The sequence below is a fragment of the Epinephelus lanceolatus genome, chromosome 3 (genome assembly GCF_041903045.1).
Source record: "Epinephelus lanceolatus isolate andai-2023 chromosome 3, ASM4190304v1, whole genome shotgun sequence".
Taxonomy (NCBI): domain Eukaryota; kingdom Metazoa; phylum Chordata; class Actinopteri; order Perciformes; family Serranidae; genus Epinephelus; species Epinephelus lanceolatus.
This window is the reverse complement of record NC_135736.1, coordinates 8,617,747-8,638,299: the sequence shown is the minus strand read 5'-3', so window position 1 is coordinate 8,638,299 and position 20,553 is coordinate 8,617,747. Positions and strand designations below refer to the sequence as shown.

The window sequence follows — 20,553 nt, the reverse complement described above, 5'->3', positions numbered from 1 at the left end:
CACAACTTGAAATTAATGCAAACGTTGGTCTTTGTCTCAAAAATGTGTCAAAAGGCAACTGTTTTAGCAGTTATGCTGTATGATGCCCCCAAGTAGAGGCTTAATCAAGTCAAGTGAATGTGTTCAAGGAGCACACAGTCACTAAAAACGCATGCTGACCGAAGTGCTGAAAAATAAAAACATCTAGTAATCAAAATAAAACTGAGTAAGTGAGTTATGTTAAGTGTGAAGTGAAATTATGATGACGGCAAAAGTTCAATTCAATTCAATTTTATTTATAAAGCCCAATATCACAAATCACAATTTGCCTCACAGGGCTTTACAGCATACGACATCCCTCTGTCCTTATGACCCTCGCAGCGGATAAGGAAAAACTCCCCAAAAAAACCCCTTTAACGGGGAAAAAAAACGGTAGAAACCTCAGGAAGAGCAACTGAGGAGGGATCCCTCTTCCAGGACGGACAGACGTGCAATAGATGTCGTACAGAACAGATCAGCATAATAAATTAACAGTAATCCATATGACACAATGAGACAGAGAGAGAGAGAGAGAGATGCAGGTAATGACAGTAGCTTACAACAACATTATTGAAAGTAATAATATTATAGTTATAGTTCTGGCTACTGTGGTACAATATGTTGAAAGTATGTATTAATATCTGGCAGTATACATGTGTGACAATAGTCATATGTGTATAATAACAGTAGAAGTATGACTAATGACTAATGATGGCAGCAGCAGCAGGAGGCATCTGGCAGGACCATGGCAGCAGCACAACCACACACGTCACGCTGTCCAGGCACCGCTGCGATATGAGTTAACCTGAGAGACAGTGGAGCACAAAGGCTCCGGAGAAGAAGCCGAGTTAGTGACATCCAGAATGGCCGAGTTAGCAAGATGCAGTAATAGACTACGAGAGCGAGAGAGAGAGAGAGAGAGAGAGAAGGAGAGAAGGTGCCCGGTGTATTATAGGGGGGTCCTCCGGCAGACTAGGCCTAAGTCAGCCTAACTAGGGGCTGGTACAGGGCAAGCCTGAGCCAGCCCTAACTATAAGCTTTATCAAAAAGGATAGGTCTGATGACAGGAACGAAAAAATTGCAATAAATGGAGAAGACCTGACAGTGAAGGGTGAACTGTTCCAGCAAAGAAAAAAAGGCTCGATCATCTCTGAGTGGGGAGCTGGAATGGCGAAAAGGAACTGATCAGAAGTTTAAGGTGGACTAGTTCAGGAAATTAGAGATGTAAGCAACACAACGCTTTAAAATCGGTCACAAAACAGTAAGCAGGGAGTGCTGCTTGGGTGTGAATAGGTGTCCCTCTGGTGCTCTTTAGTTTGGGGATCCAAGTGGTTTAAAATTGTTGGAGAAATCTGAGGGACTCATGAAGGTAAAAATTTCAAAATTTTTTAATATCTCATGGCTATTTAGTCATAGCAGCAGTTAAAAACATGCCTACGCATTTCAGCCATTAGGCCTTCAATAGTCAATAGGGCAGGGGTACAAGGGCACTTGCCTTGATGAAGGCTTTAATTGCTAAAAAGTGCTTGTTCTTAACAGCTACTACCACTAAATAGCCATGAGATACTAAAAGCCTACCTACACTATAATTATCCTTTCGAGTGCCTCAGAATATTAAAATCAATTCAATATTTCACTGGTAAAAGATGAAGGTACAGGGGATATCACTTCTCTCCTCTTGGTACCAGTGAGAAGCCTTGCTGCTACATTTGAGTTGGATTGTAATCATGACAACAAGGATATTTTTTCTTTGGCAGTACACCATCCAAATTTGTACTTTGTATTTTGGGAATCAACACGAATAGGACGTTTGAGCATGGTCTTCATGCTGCATAGATATTGTTGGCTCAGATAGCCATTGTTCTATTTGCTGCTGCCGCTGCCGCTGGCGGGCGCGGTATGATTTGTCGGGGGTCATATAATCTCATAACATCTGCTCGTAAACTTCCGTTTGTCCTGCAGCGGCAGAATTAAATGTCAGAGTTGAACAGGTGCGCACAACAAGGCCAAATGTCAGGCTCTGTCAGATCAACGGCTGCCTCTGCTCACAAAAGATGTGTATGTGGGAGTGTGTGTTTGGGCGGGAGCTGATATAACAAGGAGTCTGATTAGACTGGATGAGAGCCAGAAGCCATTGCTTTTCAGCTGCTGCTGCTCCCATCATCATCCTCCTCTTCATGCTCTGGGGTTGCTAAACAGATGCACAGCTCGACAAATGTAGTTAAATTTGGCAGTTTGCATCCTCCATTCTCCCTCCCTGCTTTTCTCCATTCGGTCAATTAGAGGAAGCAGAGCTAGCAAGCCAGACCATAGCCATTATGTTGTATTTGAATGTGTGTGTGTATGTGTGTACCCAGGTGATGTGCTTTAAGGCAAAAAGGGAGAAACTATTTTCTTTTCCCACAGCAACAGGCATGGATCAAAGTAATTGGACAGTTTGGTTCACACTTGGGCAGTCCAAAAAGCCTTGTGTGCATATGAGAGTGTATGTTTCTGTGTGTGCTTTCTCTGCCTCCCAGACCTCATAGCAAAATGCTTTCCATATAACACACATATTTTTAACTACCCCCACACACACACACACACTCAATAACATCTTTTTCTCTCTGCATTTGTGTTGAATAAAACATGGCAGTAAAAGTGTGTCAAAGTCTCAGTGCAGAGCGAGCAAGATGGAAGGTTTCTGCTCCAATATGAGATCAGATAGAAAGTGTGCATGTGCCTTCCTCTGTCAGGGCAAGGCATAGATGTAATTGTGGGCAGTTTGGGTGTTTTGATCCTTGGCCGCTCTGCTCCCATCTCTGGGATCACACGGGCTTTGATTTTCCTACTCTTCGCTTCATTCTCTGTCTGTCTTTCTTTCTTGCGTTTCCTCCCACTCATTACAATCTTCCATATCTGCGCTCAAAACCCTTTTCTAGTCGCACACACAAGACACACCTAATTAACGCAGGTCTTTCTCACACAGTAGATGCGTCTCTTGAAGGGGGGAGGATAGCAGAAGAAACGAGAGAACAAGGGTAATGGATGGGAGAGAAGTGGAGGAGGAAATTAGTAAATGGACAGAGGAGGTTATTACAGGATGTGACCAAAAGAGAAGCAGAAAAGAAAAGCATGCATTAAAGAAACGGATCAGCCGCTCCACTGATCATCGAGCTGAGGCACAGTTCCGTCTGATTGTGGCGAGATTGAATCCTCGTCGTGAACTTTACTGCATAGTTTTCTGTCTGATGACACACGAATGTGATGAAAAAAAGGAGGGTGGGGGAGGAGCAGCAAAGTGAGGAATCTAAAATTTGCTGATGGACTGATGTCGAGTTTCTTTCACTCTTTCATCTCTTCTATTAGTTACTTCTTGGGAAACTGGGACAACATAGTCCATCTGGAGATAAAACACACACTCCCTGAATGCAGATAGAGCCCAACACACACACACACACACACACACACACACACAAAGACCACAGAGAATGCATCCTTGATCTGTGTGGTTCTTCTATTGACTGGTGTGATGGAGGATAAGAGGAAAATTACCAGCTGAAGGTGGTCTGTGTTTTATCCACACTAGACACACACACATACAGCATTTCTATACTTGTGAGGACTCTCATTAACATAGACTATTCCCTAGCCTTAACCTTAAATGAGAACTCCATTGATTTTATGCACCAAAGTCTCTTTACATGTCTGGGAACGCTACTGTAAGCGTGAAGAAAGTTTTATTGAGCCTTTTGTAGCTCCAGTAGGAGCTGCGTAAAATCAGCTAAACTGCCTCAAGTAATGTCACTTAAGTGTCTGCTCAGTCTGAAGACTACAAGTTTGAAAATAAAGTAACTGTTGGTGTGGAGTGAAAAAGAAGTGAGCTCACCAGACCTCTGTAGGCTACTCCTCATCTCTGCTTTAGGCCAGTGGCTCAAGGCTACATTCACTGTTGCTAGCATAACACACTGAATCTCCAAAGTCTCTGGAGGTCTCTGGAAGCTGGAGCTGGGAATCACGCCACACCCTTATTGAGCATGTCACAGTACAAAACCAAGATGTAGAAATACCAGTTCCAGCCAGGCCAGCTATTCTTATCATTAAGAGTTGATAACGTATTATGCTGCATTTTGCACATACAAACACCATAGCAACATGTCCACAAATAGAAATTGAACAGTATTGTGTGTACGACTGTTTTAATTGCTCAAGGCCACAGCTGCTACTGGCGTAACACACTCGAATCTCCATAGCGGTGCTGTGTTCCATTTAACATTACCTCAAAAGTTGGAGCTGGGAATGACATCACACCCAGTACAAGAAGTCAAAAAACCAAGATGTTGTTGGCAGTACCAGTTGATAACTACACATTATGTTGCATTTTGCGCATACACACACACCATAACAGCATATCCACAGATAGATGCAAAACAGTACTGTGTTTATGGCTGTTTTAATAAGACACACATAAGACAGAAGTGCTAATAAAGCTTGAGGTTGGGGCTGGTGAGGTTCTGCAACTGCCTGAGTCATAGATCCGTCTTCGGGGGTGTTCATTTTAAATTACTGGGAACTCATAAATTTCAACTTCTCAGCGCAAATGGAACGCACCAAAACTGTTGACTGTTGAGTTGCATTGTGGGTGATGTGGGCACCAGGTTAAGGAAGAAAAATGCATGGAATAAAAAAGAGCTCTCTGATTGTGCTGCTTTGAATTTGATTCTCTTTTTACCTGTCTGTCCATCGTAAGTGTTGTTATCAGAGAGTTAAACATCACAAATAAATGCCTAACCCCCGTCCTTACCCTAAACTGAACCTAAACCTAATTCTAACCATGACCTCAAAACCAGATGTTAACCAAACTCCCTTACCAAGATCCCACTGAAAATGTCCTATTATCAAAAAATTGTCCTCCCTGCCAAGGTCTTAAACTCAACCTGGTCCTCACAATGATAGACATACAGTACAAGGAAACACACAAACACATAAGAACACATTCTTAAACCTTGGGTCTCCTTCCACCCTGCAAGCCTCCTTTCCTGTGTGAAATTAATTTTCTGTTCAATAACATTGAATATTGTGCCTCAAGATCAATTCAGTTGCAATCACACACACACACACACACACACACACACTCCCTCCTTCTCATTCATGTGTTGGGAGGAGCTGGCGTGTCGATGTGGAGAGGTAATTATTTGCTTGGCCAGTCTGAGCCTGCTCTGAGTCTCAAGGACGGACTTGCCTGCAGCAACAGTACCAACCAACACTGCGATTACACAACGGAAATAAGCATGTGTCTAAGCACGCGTGTGTATGTGTGTTTGTTTGTGTGTGATGTGGGGGCTGTGACTTGAATGAAAGAGTGTCCTTGTGTTTTTGTCTGTATGCAGAATCTATAGTGGATATATGGCTCATAACTTTCAGAGCAGTGTGTGTGTGTGTGTGTGTGAGAGAGAGAGAGAGAAAGAGAGAGTAGGTGTTTGTGTGGGCATATGCATTGGTTTGCACACTAGTCATGATGTGTGTATGCCTGCGAGGCTATATAGAGCAATGGCTCGTTCCTGCAGGTCTCCACCTCAGGGAATCACAGCCACAGTCCCACCATTACATATACGCACAACACACACAAACACACACGTTCCCTTGTGTGTCACTGTCACAGTATAAAAGCTGGGATGGGGAGCAGGAAATTGAAGTTGGGAAGGAGATTGGGGAGAAAATGGGAGAGTGCGGATGGGGAGGAAAGGAAGGAGAAAAAGGTTTCAAAAGTCAGCACACTGTAGGTAAGGTAAAGAAGACAAAGGAGGAAAAGAGAGGAAAGGAAAAGACAGAAATACACACAGAGAGATTGGAAGAAGGCCAATGGAGGATGAACATCAGTCATGAGAGATGAGCTGATCATCACAGACGGGCCAGACAGATAATGTTTCACTTTCTGGCCCCATAAAATGTTTTTACGACAGCTCTCCCCAGATGACTGCTACCTGTTTTTATTTGGCTGCGTATTTGTGTGAGTGTGTAGTTGAAAGCTTATAGAGCACAAAGCATGCATAAATGGGATTGCATGCCATATTCGTATGTGTGTATGTGTGCTTGTGTGCATGCATGCTTGCATGTGTGAATGCACACAAACAGGATGATTATGGATTGTGAAGAGGGTGTGAATGGGATTTCGTGGTGTCGTTTCCTTGGGTGTGTGTCTATGTTTATGTGTGTGTGTGTGTTCAGAGTGCTGTAGAGCCGTAAAGCTGTGCCAGAGAGTTTTGAATGATAGCCTTGGACTACCACAGCCAGGAGACCAATAACAGTAGGCGGCTCAAGGAGGTTCCTGCCAAGTGACCAATGATTAGATCCAACTGAAGGAGACCAGAGCTGAATGGCCCGTCATTCCTCAGCTTCATTCCCCCTCAGAGCCTCATTCCCAGCCTCCCCCAGTAACAGGACGGCATTTCCATCCTGAGTGTTGCAGAAATGCATTGGTTTAATCTCTGGGTCCTTAGTTTCTTTTAGAGTTTTTTCTCGAGGCTTCGTAGGAGGAAGAAGAGCAAGTGACTGCGCATGCTCTTGTTGGAAATAATAAAGTTTGTTCTATCCAATCAGTTGGTGTTTAAACGAAAAAAAAATAACCCAAAAAGCTAAATATGTGAAATCTTGTTCCTGACTCCTCTGCTCTGACCTCTTGTTATTTCTTTGCCTTAATGATACTGCTGCTTGTTTCCTTGCCTTCTTGCAGACTCGGCTTGTGTGTGTATTGACTCGTAGTATTGATCAGATAGAGCAGCAGGGTGGTCCGGCACTAAGTTGTCAGTACATCCTGAAAGTGAAGAAAAGCACTGTGTTTCTCAGAATCTGGCAAACAAAAGCGGTAAAAGCTAAATTGTCTGTATTCATCTGCTCAGTTCAGTCATTTAGTCATGGAATAAAAGGAGTCTCTGGGCCCGGCTGTTAGTCTTCAGGGCCAATTTATGACTAACACATCTCCCGTCTGTGTAATTCACAAACTGACCCCGGCTGTTTGACTTATTGATTTTTGCTGGAGTGGGGCTCCTAAAGCATCCCTCCCCTCCTGTTGGTGGGACTCCATCCAGAACACACTGTGTTCCGGCTCCGTGGCTCCGGCACATCCTGTGGTCATCCTGGGCTTACTGAGGAAGGTGAGGAAGGCTCTGGCTGGCTGGTCTACTGCTGGGTGCCCCGGGCTTCTGGATGAGGATGGCTCCCACAGGACCCGCTCCCACTGATCATTACTGTCTATGAATAGCTGCTGCATTGCAGATGGAGGGAGGAGAGGGAGGAGAAGGAAAGGTAGACAGGAAGGAATTGTTGTGATGGGTGAAGAAGAGCAAATGGTTTGTGGAGAAACAGGGAGAGGGGAATAAGGTGTGTCTGTGCTTGTGTGCACATGCAATTTCATTTTCAAGGACACTCAGGTCCCCCACTGTGGTGATTTTGAAGCAATGCCGGCTATTTTCTGTTTTCAATATCTGCTCCAACAACAAAATCGGCACGTCAGCTTATTGCAGACGGGTTTCTAAACACAGCGTGATTGTTAGGAGGCAATAAGACAGAGACGGAGTCTCACAGAGAGAAAGGTGTTGGGAGGAGTGAGTGAAGACAGCCAGACAGGGTGGAAATGAAGATGATAAAGAGGATGTGTCCACTGCCTCATTACATTTCAGAGTCTTTGATTAACGTATAATGATTGCTGCAGCCTCACAAACCTCCATGTTCACTCACTCTATGCATGCACACACAGTCACAAAGATACGTTTTTATAGGAAAAATGCATTTATTCATTTCCCAGAATTGTAACCTTAATCAAAACTGCTACAAGCCACAGACAACCCAAACTCAAACCTTAGCCAAAAACAAAGAAATAGTTTATTTCATGGGGATGTACTTTTTAAGGTGAGGGCTCACATGACTGTGTGCAAGCTAATGTCCCTGTATGCAAGTAATACAGCTAAGGCTGCAACTGGTGATTATTGCCTTTGTTGATTATTTTGATTAATCAGTTATAGTGTTGGTTATATTTTAAAAACAATGTCTTGTTCTGTTCAGACTGAGGATCCAAAAACCAAAGACACTCTATTTATAATGGTAGGCTATAAAAGAGAGAAAAGCTCCTTACACTGGAGAGGCTGGAACCAGAGAATGTTTGTGTGAGGCTGTGCTTGGAAAAATAAGCTAACACGGTAATCAAACAATTATCAGCATAGTTGGCAATAAAGTTGAGATAATAAATGCGTTTCGAAAGATTTATTTGTAATATTTATGATTGATCATCATTTTTCAGGCAAAAATACAAACACTCATTGGTTATATTTACAGCAAATTTAACAACTTTGACTTCATGGACTGTTAGAGGAAATGGAATATGAGCATGGACTTCAGGAATTTGAAACTATTTTCTGACATTTTAAAGATGCTGATCCTCACACAAAAAGAAATCTCTTGCACTTAAGACTGTTTACTCTTTCCAAACAGACTGACTTCTGGGTTCCATCTACACTTGAGTAGCGTACTATTGATTGATTGTCTGGCTTGTTGAATGATGATGATGATGATGATGATGATGATAATAACAATAATGATCATTCCTCTCTGCTACTAAATGCCTGTGGGCTGCGCTGGCAGAAATGTGACATTAATTTGTCCTTGTGGCAAATGTTTGTGGTTTGGTTTGTGCATGAAAAAGCTTTGGCACTGGCGTTAAAACTCTGTGCAGACCTCCCTCTTTCTCTCTCTCTTCTCTCTCTCTCTCTCTGTCCATATACTCCGCTATACTCCGCTCACTACATCCAGTCGCGGTTAACGGGCGTGCGGTTGCCAGGAGAGACGCGTGTACAGTACCGTGTACAGCTTTAACGGCAGAGCGGCACGGGCTCTCCCCCGCCATTTCCTCGTGTCGAGCCCTGGAATGTCGAGTAGCGGTTCGGGCTCTTCCTCGCGGAAGGAGTTCGATGTGAAGCAGATCCTCAGGATCCGATGGAGGTGGTTCGGTCACCCCGCGGTCCCTCCCCCTCACTCCCCGCCGCTCGGAGACTACTTCGCTGGGAGGAGAGCGGGTGGCAGCTCCGGAGACGGACCTTCAGTTAGCGGCTGTAGCAACTCGAATTCAGCCAGCGCAAACCCCAGCGCCGGGGGTCACAGCGGGCTGGTGGCCAGCGGCAGCGCCGGGTCTAACCTGTGTAACAGCACCAACAGAAAGTTTGCTGATCCGCCGGGGAGTCGGGGCGGACCGGGAGGAGCGGCAGTTGGAGCGACGGGGAGCTCCTGCCCCCGCTCCTTCAGCCAGCCAGAGTGTAGGAGCCCCGCCACGGCGCTGTCGTGGGTATCCCCGCCGCCTCATCGTCGTTCCCGTCCGGCGACGAGCATGGAGCCCCCCAGCGAGGCCCCGGTACCCCAGCTGGTACCCGAGCCACCCGCGCATGTCGGGGCTGAGGAGGAGGCGGCGGCACCGGCAGCGTCGGGCACCGAGGACAACAACCACCCGGAAACAGACTCCAGCTCCTGCAGGTAGGAGGCGGAGGTCTAATGTCTGTGTCGGGACCTTGTTGCTAAAACTAAAGTTACAGGGCAACATTTGTACAGAATAAAGTCAGTGAAATTCACATAACACACACACACTAACTAAAAAGTTAGTGTGTAGCAAGTGAAGAGGTTGCTCACCGGCTGAGTTAGCTTTCACACTTACTGAAAAGGAAAGGAGTGTTTTGAATCATGCTGCCTTATCATGATGTAAAACAGTAACGAGGCTAACCACCCTGTTCTAGTTAACTGACAGTACGTTACGTTGCTGTCATCATATTCATCATTACTGGCAGGTGGAAACTATGAATATGTTTCCAGTGAATAGGCTATTTAGCATGGGCGTAGGTTTCTTTTTTTTGGCGGGGGACGACGACGACGACACACATGAAACAGAGGGTATAGGGGTCCTCTGCCAGAACATTCTGAGCATCAAACACATAATCTCCTGTGGATGTCTTTAATTTTGTCAAAATAAAAGACCTCTGCCACTTTATTGTTTTTATTTGGGGGGAGGAGGCAAATGCACACGTTCTAAACATTGAGAGGGGCATGTCCCCTGCATCTCTCCCACCCCCACCCCCACCCCCCCAACCCCAAATCTACACCTATGCTATATAGAAAAAGTAAATGGGAGATTAACTAAGCAAGAGGGAGGACAGACAGTATGCAGCAGTGGAGGACCACTCATTACATAAAGATAGATGGGGAGGGGGAGAGAGAAAATGATGGTTGAGTACCTTTGGGACAGCATGTGGTCCTCTGATTTCTCCCCTCAACCACCTAATGAGGCTCCACCAACCAGCCTCTGTGTAAAGACACGGACATGAATATGGAATATTCTGAGTCAAATTAATAAAATGACTCCGGGGCTGAGCTCTGCATACAGCAACATACTGCACTTGACATTTATATTGTTTTGTCTTCAGTGACTGATTCTCTTTTAGCTTGTACTCCCAATCCTCAGTGCTCTGCATGTTTGTGTGCACATGCATGATGGAGTGCATGTTGCATTGGTGTGGCTGTCCAGCCGTTGTGGTGTGAAAAAAGGGTTTAATTAGAAGTTGCTATGGAGACAGCAAAACAAAGCAATTAGAGCATCATAGCTCCTCTCCCAGGTTTCTGTTTTTATTATGATGCAGCTGTAAATGTGATGAAGTAAAGGGAGAAAAACAGACAGTGAGTGTGTGTGTGTGTGTGTGTCTGTTTATGCGCATGTTTACTATACAGCCATAATGATGCATCTGAAAGCCTCCTATCATACTCGGTGTTCCCAAGGCACACATCAGAAAATATACATGATTCATAGGACACGCACACACTCTTTAAAACAGCTTTCAGTGGGAGCAAGAGCTGATGTATTTTCTTTTAAATCAATTGTCTGATACGCTTTTATTCTACACCCCATTTGTTTTCACCACAAATGTGTATGATTGTCTGTGAGAGAGAGAAAGAAAGAGACAGAGAGAGATATATGCTTTTAAAAATATCTATTGTTATGCAAGGCTTGATGCCATATCTTCAGTGATGATGGGAGTCTGGCAGCACTTGCACAGAAAATTACTTGTACTTAATAGTAATGCACACACACGCACACACACATACACACACACACACACACCTACCAGCATCATTAGCATAAGCAAAGGCAAAATTATGATGTGAACCTGAACTGAATTTGAGTATGTATTGTGAATGGATGTAGCCATATTCTTGCACATGTTATAGTTGCCATACCAACACAGAGGTTAGTTTCTGCAGCATATATGTGCAGCTCTGTGCATGTGTGTTTTGTGATTTGTGTGTGTGTGTGTGTCTTTCTGTATGCAATTCATCCCCTCCCTATGAAAGCTCCTGTGTACAGTATGATACTCCAAGAACGCGAGTGGCAGAATCCCAAGTGGGATCATGGGAAGGGACGCGTACTGAATCCCAGAGTGGTTGAAGGCTCGGCTCGACTCCACTGATCTCCTCCTCTCCCTTTTACTTTCTCACCCCACCCAGCTCCCCCCGTTTAATCCTAGTGTGCCTCCCTTACTCACTCTCTCTCTCTCTCCCTACGTCCCATGTTCATCTCTGCCCACCCTTGTCCATTCATTTGCCCTCTCTGTTTTTCTCTTTCCTAATGTGTGAGGAAACAAAGCACTTGTATGTGTGTCACGGACAGAGTAACATGTGACCAGGCAGGCACCGTGGCTGTATGATCATGTCGTATATCGTCTTGCAGAACCAAGTTTCATTTGCATTAGCTGCTAGCCTACAGGCTAATCAGGCTAGATAGTTAATCACAAGGAAGTGTGTGTGCAAATATGTGTGTGAGAGAGAGGGGGTAGGCAGGGAGAGAGACACTGAATGACAGTGGTGTGAGTGTCCTTGCCTGGTGCAGGGGTTTAAAAAATCTGGCTGCATGGTGTTGATTCGCCCTAGACACACACTCTCTTTCTCCTCTCTCTCTCTCTTTCTCTGTTTCTCTCTCTGTCAATGTTGAGTGCCTGCCAGGCTTAATTAAGGGGACTGGAAGGCAGCGTTCCCCCACTTCAAAGCCGTCTCCTCTGGCAGTATTTAGCCACGCCATTCGTCTACATACACACACACACACACACACACACACAAGAGGGCAGGAAAGCTAGCCAAAAAGCCTCCTTGGAGGGTTAGATTGGGATAGGGAAGAGAGAAAACCGAGGCATAGATGGATGTTGGAATGATGGGATGAGGTGGGATGAAGTGAGTGATGGATGAGATTAGCTGAAGATATAGAACTGAGGACGGGTAGAGAGGAGTAGAGGACAGAGGCAGGAGGAAGATGATTCCTGCTACAGCACATTAGCAGCTTCAGCATCACACACAAACCTGAATGTGTGCCTGAATACACACACTGTGAATGCCATGCACACCAGCGTTTTCCTATAACTTTACTTAGCAGTGTCTGAGTTTATTGTGAAATTCAGGTCAAGTCAGTTTTATTTCTAAGGCCCCAAATTACAAATTTGCCTCAGAATGCTTAAAACCTGCAATAGCTGATTTTCTTAGTTACCTGAGGGCAGCAGAAAGAGGCTGTAAACACAACAAATCCTGCAGACACAGAGAAACATTAGCATTCATTTGGAGTTGTGCTACTTAAAGTGTGTTGGTCCAAAGTTTTTGGGCTTCACCAAGTGAGAGAAATATCAGGTTCCCTAGCTGCTAAATGCTCTACTAGGTTCACCAGCTAGTCATTTACTTTGTGCGCCTGACATCTGGTGCTGGGCAGGCATAGACTGTATCAAATAATGGACGTTGTCACCGTGAGGCCACCCATTTTTTGTGGACTCCCATTGTGAAGCCTCAAGTTAAGCATTCTGGCCGTTGCCATCTTGAATTTTTGAGCCAGTAGTGATGGCTGATTTGGATGAAAGCGTGGAGATAACCTTAATGCTAGCTGCAAGCTTGGTTAGGGCGGTTCATGCACAGTTGTGGTTAACTGTGATAATGCAAATGCAATGCTAATTTTTGCTTACAAAAACAGGCTTAGAACCATTAATACAAAATATTTAGGAACCGTTCTTTGTTTATCAGAGGAGGGGGGTGGCCGGGGTGTGACTTTATTTTTTTATTTTTTGTATGTTTGTTCTTGTTTTACCCTCCCTGAAGCTACAAATATTTCTCCTTGAGCCTCCCTGCGTGACTGGCAAAAACAATGCCTGACCGTCCCTCCACCTTTGATGTTGAAAAAGTTGAAGACGAAAAAAGCCTTGCATTTTCACTCTTGTCGTCCATGCTGGTTAGTCAGTGCAAACTATTTTAAGCTGAGATTTATTTATGTTTTTTTTCCTGTAGGAAGCGTTTGTCACATGATACATCCAAGGACTGTCAGAAATGAGAAAATGCAACAATAATTTCTGTTTTTACAGTTTTTGGCTATGGTGTAATGAATGGTGTAATTTGGGCGATTCTTGAAGAAAACGTCTTCCAAACCCGCCCACGAGTTTGGACTTTCCTTTAAAAATGTGCGGTAAAAGAAATACAAAATACAAGCATTTATAGTTAAACCAAAATAAAAAACACAAGACTCTCCCCAGTGCTTAAAAAAATATTTGACATGCTCCCTCTTTTTGCACCACTCCCTCCTCCATAATAAATAACTAATAGTCCCTTACCAGAAAAAAAAAATCTAACTATTTAGAAGGTCTCTTAGTACAACCAAATGCTGAACAAGACTTTTTTAGGACATCAAAACCTTACAGTTAATTTCATGAACTGACAATACAACGAAATAGCAACAGCTATGTCTATACTTTGTGAATTTGGGGTTGTGCCAATGTTATGTTACCTTGTTAGTGATAAATCAAAGGATGGCGCCCACCTGTCACTTAAAGTAGCCATGTCCTAAATTATGGATAACTTTAAGCCTTAACATTTAAACGAGTGAGCTGTATAAAAATCACCTGTCCTGTACAGTTGTCATGAAAGCAGAAATCAGCTAGTAAGACCAAAATCAATTTTTGTACCAGGCTGCAAAATTTTGCTGTAAAGTTGGACATTTTTTAATGGGGGGTCTGTGAGGTTTGACTTGCTTTTGGAGTCAGCCTCAAGTGACCTTCCAAAAAACCACAGTTTTTGGCACGTACACGTTGGCATCATTTTTCAGCCCTGGAGGTTGCTCTAGGTAGTGTACAGTAGGTGTATGAAAGCTTCACATGCATTAATGCAGAACCAAAACAGTGGAGTTGCAGGCTGGAAAATCATCACACTCAAATGCTCCACAGAGCTGAGAGGAACTGCAGTGGGTTCATATGGTCATGTGATCTATCATTGATATAAAAATATTGATTTCAGTTGCTGTAAGAATCTATAGTTGGATGAGGGATAACTCCAAAAACTCCAAAAACACAAAGCTAACAGAGGAGGGATATGTTCTAGAGAAACAGACTGACAACATTTGGTAACTAAAGGGCAAACATGTATAAACAACATGGACCAGAGAAGATGTGAGCAACCTTTAGGTGCTGCAAATTCAACCTGGGCCCGAAAACCCTTTCGGTACCACAAAAACCAGAGAGAGGACACTTTAGAGCTACAAGCCACATTATCCATTGCCTTCCCAGAATGTCTGTCTTGTTTCTTCTCTGTTTGTTGCTAAAAGAATATTCATGTGGAAAATTGCCATTTAGGACAGTTAGATTTACAACCACACATACACGAGCACGCACACACACACACACACACACACCCTTAAAAGAGTGTGATTTCTCTTTAACTGTAGAGTTGAAATGATATCATCCTCAGAGTATCAGTTCATTTCGTATCTCTTTGTGCTGTAGGGCTCGTCCTGCCACTTCTGCTGTTAAATTAAAAATGGAAGTACAGCCCTGGCTCTCATAAATTAAATGCTGGTTTGGGAGCCATGATGGCTGATAATTCACAGGGTAGCTATACTTCGGTGCTTATCTTTGATGAACACACAGGCACGCACCTACACACACACTCACACCTCATCAGCTCAGACTGGAAGAATAAGACATATCAGCCCTGGGCTGCAACACTTCCACCAGAGAATAACAAATGTTGAAGCCATCCTGGCCCAAAACTCTGCTTCATTTCTCGTTGTTGGTATAGATAGAAGGAAACTCGGTTGCCATTAGGGAGCAGAGTAAATTACTGCACATCCTATGGGCTCGGCTCCCACAGCTATTTAATTTGCAGCTTCTCTTTTAAGTGGGCTAAATTTATCTGGCCATTTACTCCTAGTAATTGGACCATTAAAGAGCTTTTGTCTGCTTCTGGCGACATACAGTAACCCTGTTGAGAAGTGAAGGAGAGAGCGAATATGTGTGAGGGAATGGCACAAAGAAAAAGATGGCACATGGATGACACAAAGCAGCTGGTGTAGCTCTCTGCACACATCTGTCTCTTTGTCTTGAACAAAAGGGAATCAACACCTACACATGCACTCAAAGCTCCTGTCTCCTTCTCTTTGTGCCTGTTTGTCCGTGTGTTTGTGTGAATGCCTGTCACTGTGTAGGACATCTAACAGCAGCGCCACACTGTCCTCATGTGTGTCCTTGGAGCCGTGTGCGTGTCCAGAGGAGTGTATGTTCACCGCTCTGTCTCACGCCGACGTCACCTTCCGGAAGATGGAGGGCTACCTGAGGTCCCGACAGCTGTGTGATGTCATACTGGTGGCTGGAGACAGGCGGATACCTGCGCACAGGTAGGAGCAAAGAGACACTAAAATATACACAAACATGCAGTGAAGATGGTGACGTTAAATAGATGTACGTCGTGAGGGCTGCAGCTTTGTTACTGTCAATTGATTGGGCCAATGCGATGTCTTTAAGTTGCATGTTTTGTCAAATCAGCAGTCCAACACTCATAAGTTTTCAATTTACAATGAAATTCACTAAGAAAGACCACACCATTAAAGATTCAGATTTAGAATACTATGTTGCGTATGATGGATTAAGGGTCTGGAGGGAAGGATGAGGGGATGAGAATCGAGGGATGAAGGGATGAGGGGATGAGGAGATGGATGGTGAGGGGTCGAAGAATGGGGGGATGACAGGTGAGAGATGAATGAATGGGGGATGAGGGGATGAAGGGTGAGGGATGGAAGAATGAAGGGATAAAGAGATAGAGAGTGAGGGATGAAAGGATGGGAGGATGAAAGGTGAGAGGTGAATGAATGAGGGAAGAGGGGATGATAAAATGAGGGTCAAGGGATGAGTGGATGAAGGGATGAAGGGTGAGGGATTTATGGATGGTTAAAGGTAGAGGGATGAAGGATTGCAGGATGAAGGCTTAGGGATAAAAGGATGAGGAGAAGATGGATTGAATGAGTGAGGGTAGAGGGGTGAAGGGATAGGGAGAAGATGGCTGAGGAATGAATGGATGAGGTGTTAGAGGGATGAAGGGACAGGGAGAAGACGGCTGAGGGTTGAATGAATGAGGGTAGAGGGGTGAAGTGATGAGGAAAAGATGGCTGAGGGATGAATGGAAGAGGTTACAAGGATGAAGGCATGAGGAGAAGATTGCTGAGAGATGAAGAAATAAGGCGAGAAATCCAGGTCGTGGATAGATGGATGGGCGAGTGCCATGATGAATGGTGTCGGCTGAAGGCAGGAACTCAGGATGGAACCGCAGTAGCTGGGACTCTGTTGGGGAGCTGTTCATTCTTAACTGTTCAACTGCACATTTTAGCAGTATACATCATAAATGTTCATCTGTGTAAAAAGTCAGTGTAAAACCAATGTTATCATGGCAGAATGATAATCGCCAAAAACTGCTTTTTACATTATTTTGGGAAACGAAGGCAGAAATGTAATTAGGAGTCATCATTTTCTGATATGGTATTGTAAATATGTTTTTTCTTTGGGTTTATTTTTGCCACTTCTCTTACATTGCTGGCTGCCCAAAATAGGCTGTGCATTTTATGACTCATACACACTATAAATGTTGACATACAAACACAGCATGCAAACACACTCTGAAATGTACACACATATACATCCATCTAGAGCTTTGTTTCGGGCAAAATTAGCAACTTGAAGATATCACCTTGGAATGTGAAAGGTTATAATGGACATTTCTCTCTGTTTGATGACATTTTATAGACAAAAAAATCAGTCAGTTTATCAGAAAAGTAATTGCTTTCTTGTTGCAGCCCTAAATCCAAAATGTACATCAAACTTTTCACTATGCAGACACATGCAGAAGCAAAACTCTTGCATGGAAATAATGACATATTCATCACAACACTGATCACGTGCATGTCACACACACACACACGCACACACACACACACACACACACACACACAAATAACACATGCTGCTCACACAGGATACTGTTTGGAAAGAATCTTTCACACATACAGCATAACCACAGTCACGCTCATAAAAGTCCCTTTTATTTTTGTAGTCCCTCTGTTCCACACTGAGCCTCTGAATCATGCATCAAAGGCACATACACACACACACACACACACACACACACACACATACACGTGCCAGTCACCCACCTCATAGCCCCCACTACGCTGCTCTGTCACTGTTGCTCTCTGGGCATGTGGCCACGGGTGTAGCAGCAGGGTCCATCTGCACGAGGATGAGACAGAAGAGCGGCCCTCCACCAGCAGAAAGCCTTCTTTTCTCTCACTGCCTTCCTCCTCTGCCTCATTTGATTTAGTCCTCCAGGCACAGATGGTGACAAACAAAAGACCCTGCTGTATGAGAATCCTAATGGCGTATGTGAAAAGAGTGTGTCGGCATCTGAAGCTGTGTGTGTGTGTGTGTGTTGAGTGTGTGTACTTGCAAGGGGGTGGGAGTAAGATGTTTGAAAGTGGGTGTTTTGTTAGCAATTGATTTATTGTATGTGTAGGATAAAAACGCTTTTCTGGGAACAAAACCTACACCCTCTTTCTCTCCCTCTCTCTCTTTGTCTTACATGTACACACAAACAAATGTAGCGTACATGCTGAATAGGCCACTTGTACTGTGTTTAGCTGCAGATCTCTTGTGGAGTTTGTTGCAAGCAGCGCACTTTGAGCAAAACTCAAGCTCTATATGTACTTTAAAGAAGTAGAGCATGATTATACCGTTTGTCTCTGGGGCAGTGCCCTATACAAATACATTATCTTGCACAGCTATTTTTATACCCCCAAGTGGACACGTCTGTAAGAGTGCTTCCTCAACTGATTTGAGTTAATAATATACCTTTAGTCAAGAAACTTTGTGTAGCATTGTTGTAAATCAATAGATACACACCTGGGGCCTATTATGTGCATAGTATGGTTCTTGCATGTTTTTAGTACAACAAGAAGATTAAAGTGTCTACAGCCATGCTCGCAGCTCTGTGAGGTTTTACTGAGGCACAGTGGTGCCTTGAGCTAAGTGCTGATGCCAGCATGCAAGCGTGCTCACAGTGACATGGTGATGTTTCGCAAATATAATGTTTACCATCTTCACCATGGATGTATAACAAGAACTGGATGCAGTGTTGGAGGCGGGGCTCAGTTCATTCCTATGAAAGTTGCTCAGACGGGTGTTGGTGATCTGAGCAGAGGAGAATTTAGTTGTAAAGTTTTGAAATGGCATGCATTGCATGTATGCCTGTGCATACAGTATGTACTGTACAGTACCCTACCAATCCCCACCCTCTAAAACATAGGGCTCCCCCAAAATCAAATTGGAATTCAAACACTGGGATTTACCAAGTATGTAACGCTTTTTGTGTAAATATATGAAACACTGGATGGCATCATTTTTTTACATGAAATGATGTTATTGCCTCATTTAGTGCATACATTTATTTCAAAATTTGCAGATAAAAAATACTTGCCTAACATAGTGGCAGGCATTGTAATCCATCCAGTAGTTATTGAGACATTTCACTGGGTAACGGATACCAGAAAACTGGATAATATGCCCTGCTAGTGACGCCACACCATTAGCGTTGCTAAAAAAACGTACTCTACGTAATGTTTATTTTTGAATATCTGTGGCGAAAAGTCATAATAGTTGAGTAGGTCTCCCCTACCAATCCTGTTGTTTTCCCCTTTCTGTTTTTCCACCACTGTGTCCCTGCCGCGAGCAGCACATCCACATTCAAACACAAACAGACACAGTGTTGAGTTTCCAGCTCGCCCTCCTTTCCTGAGTCCAACTTGTCTGTTTCCTGCTCTCTTCACTCTGGCATTTTGTCTTCTCTGTGCTCTTTCCATTATAGACTGACACACCGCCTGCCATGCCTCTGTCTTCTGCAAGGTACATTTGTGTAAATAACCCAGTACTGGATATAGCCTGTGTCGCTCACAGCAAGTCAGACAGAGACCTGCATGAAAAATTAAGGAGCAAAAATACTGTCTGTGTGTGTGTGTGGCTCAGAGAGAGAGAGAGGTGAGCAAGAGATACCCAGCTGGAATACTGGCAGGGCAACTTCCTGCTGACTATAGTGTATTTTGACATCTTTAGTCTGTAAAACACACACACACACACACACACACACACACACACACCGCTCCTCTTTGCTTCAGGGCAGGCTATCTGTCATGGTCCCGGTGTCACACTGAGTAATGAGATTATACACATGTGCATAACACACACACACACACACACACACACACATTCAGTACACACGCATACACACACATGTCCATTGACCATGAAGTCACCATGAACACACATAACAGTTGAAGCAGAAAATAGTAAACACGCACAAAACCATTATGAAAATCTGTTCACGTAGCAGTCAAACAGAGCTCTAATGTGAGCTTAATCTTGTGATCAGTTTACTTATCGTCAGCCATATTTAGATCAGGACATTAAAAATAATGAACCCTGCAGTGGTCTGTAGGACTACTTTATATTTCACAGTCATTTTGCATCCATTAGACAGTCACTGCCTTATTTACAAAGAAATCTCCAAGAGCAAAGAAGGAAAAGTGCTGCTCATAAAATACTAAATGACAAGTACTTCCTGGGACTTTTTTAATACCTTGATGTTAGAGAGTGTGTGTGTGTGTGTGTGTGTGTGTGTGTGTGTGTGTTTAACTTCACAGTGACAGAAAAGGGTAATGGATTGTTGCGGTGGGGAATTAATTAAGTGTCTTTTTTACAAATGACCTCATAATAATTCCTTTCTGTCCTTTCTCTGGCTTGCTCTCCATTATGCCACATATCTTCTCTCTCAGACTCTTTCGCCTCTAAATTTTGCATTGACCTTGCATTAAGCACATTCCTGTCTCTTTCTTTCTCTCTCGTTCATGAGCTCAGCTGCTGTGATTGACACATGCAATGAATTGAATAATCTCCTCTCCTACTGCAGGGACTGGCATGTCTTTTATAGTGGATGTCAGTTCTTGATCTGGCTGGGGATGTAACTTCTTTTATATTGTTTTTTATGGACGATTCTGTGAATTCTGAAAATGATAGTCCTTCGAAATAACTAGCCATGTGTAAGTAAAATAGAGCTAGGCGATATATCAATGATATATGGATATTGTGATATGAGACTAGAGGTTGTCTCAGATTTTGTTTATCGTAAATGTTG

The 20,553-nt window shown here is 43.7% G+C and overlaps 1 protein-coding gene across 2 annotated transcripts in view; it reads left to right on the top strand.

Moving 5' to 3' along the window:
* The window catches only part of klhl5 (kelch-like family member 5), a 74,921-nt gene that overhangs the window by 23,452 nt on the left and 30,916 nt on the right, over window positions 1–20,553 (top strand). Inside the window, exons 1-2 of one of the 2 annotated variants that reach the window (XM_033624293.2) lie at window positions 8,797–9,516; window positions 15,530–15,718. In XM_033624293.2, coding sequence (XP_033480184.2) covers window positions 8,918–9,516; window positions 15,530–15,718 — 788 coding nt within the window. In that variant the 5' untranslated portion in view covers window positions 8,797–8,917. Of the gene's footprint in view, window positions 1–8,796; window positions 9,517–15,529; window positions 15,719–20,553 lie in introns of those variants that run through there. The other variant, XM_078164407.1, reaches the window with a different exon arrangement.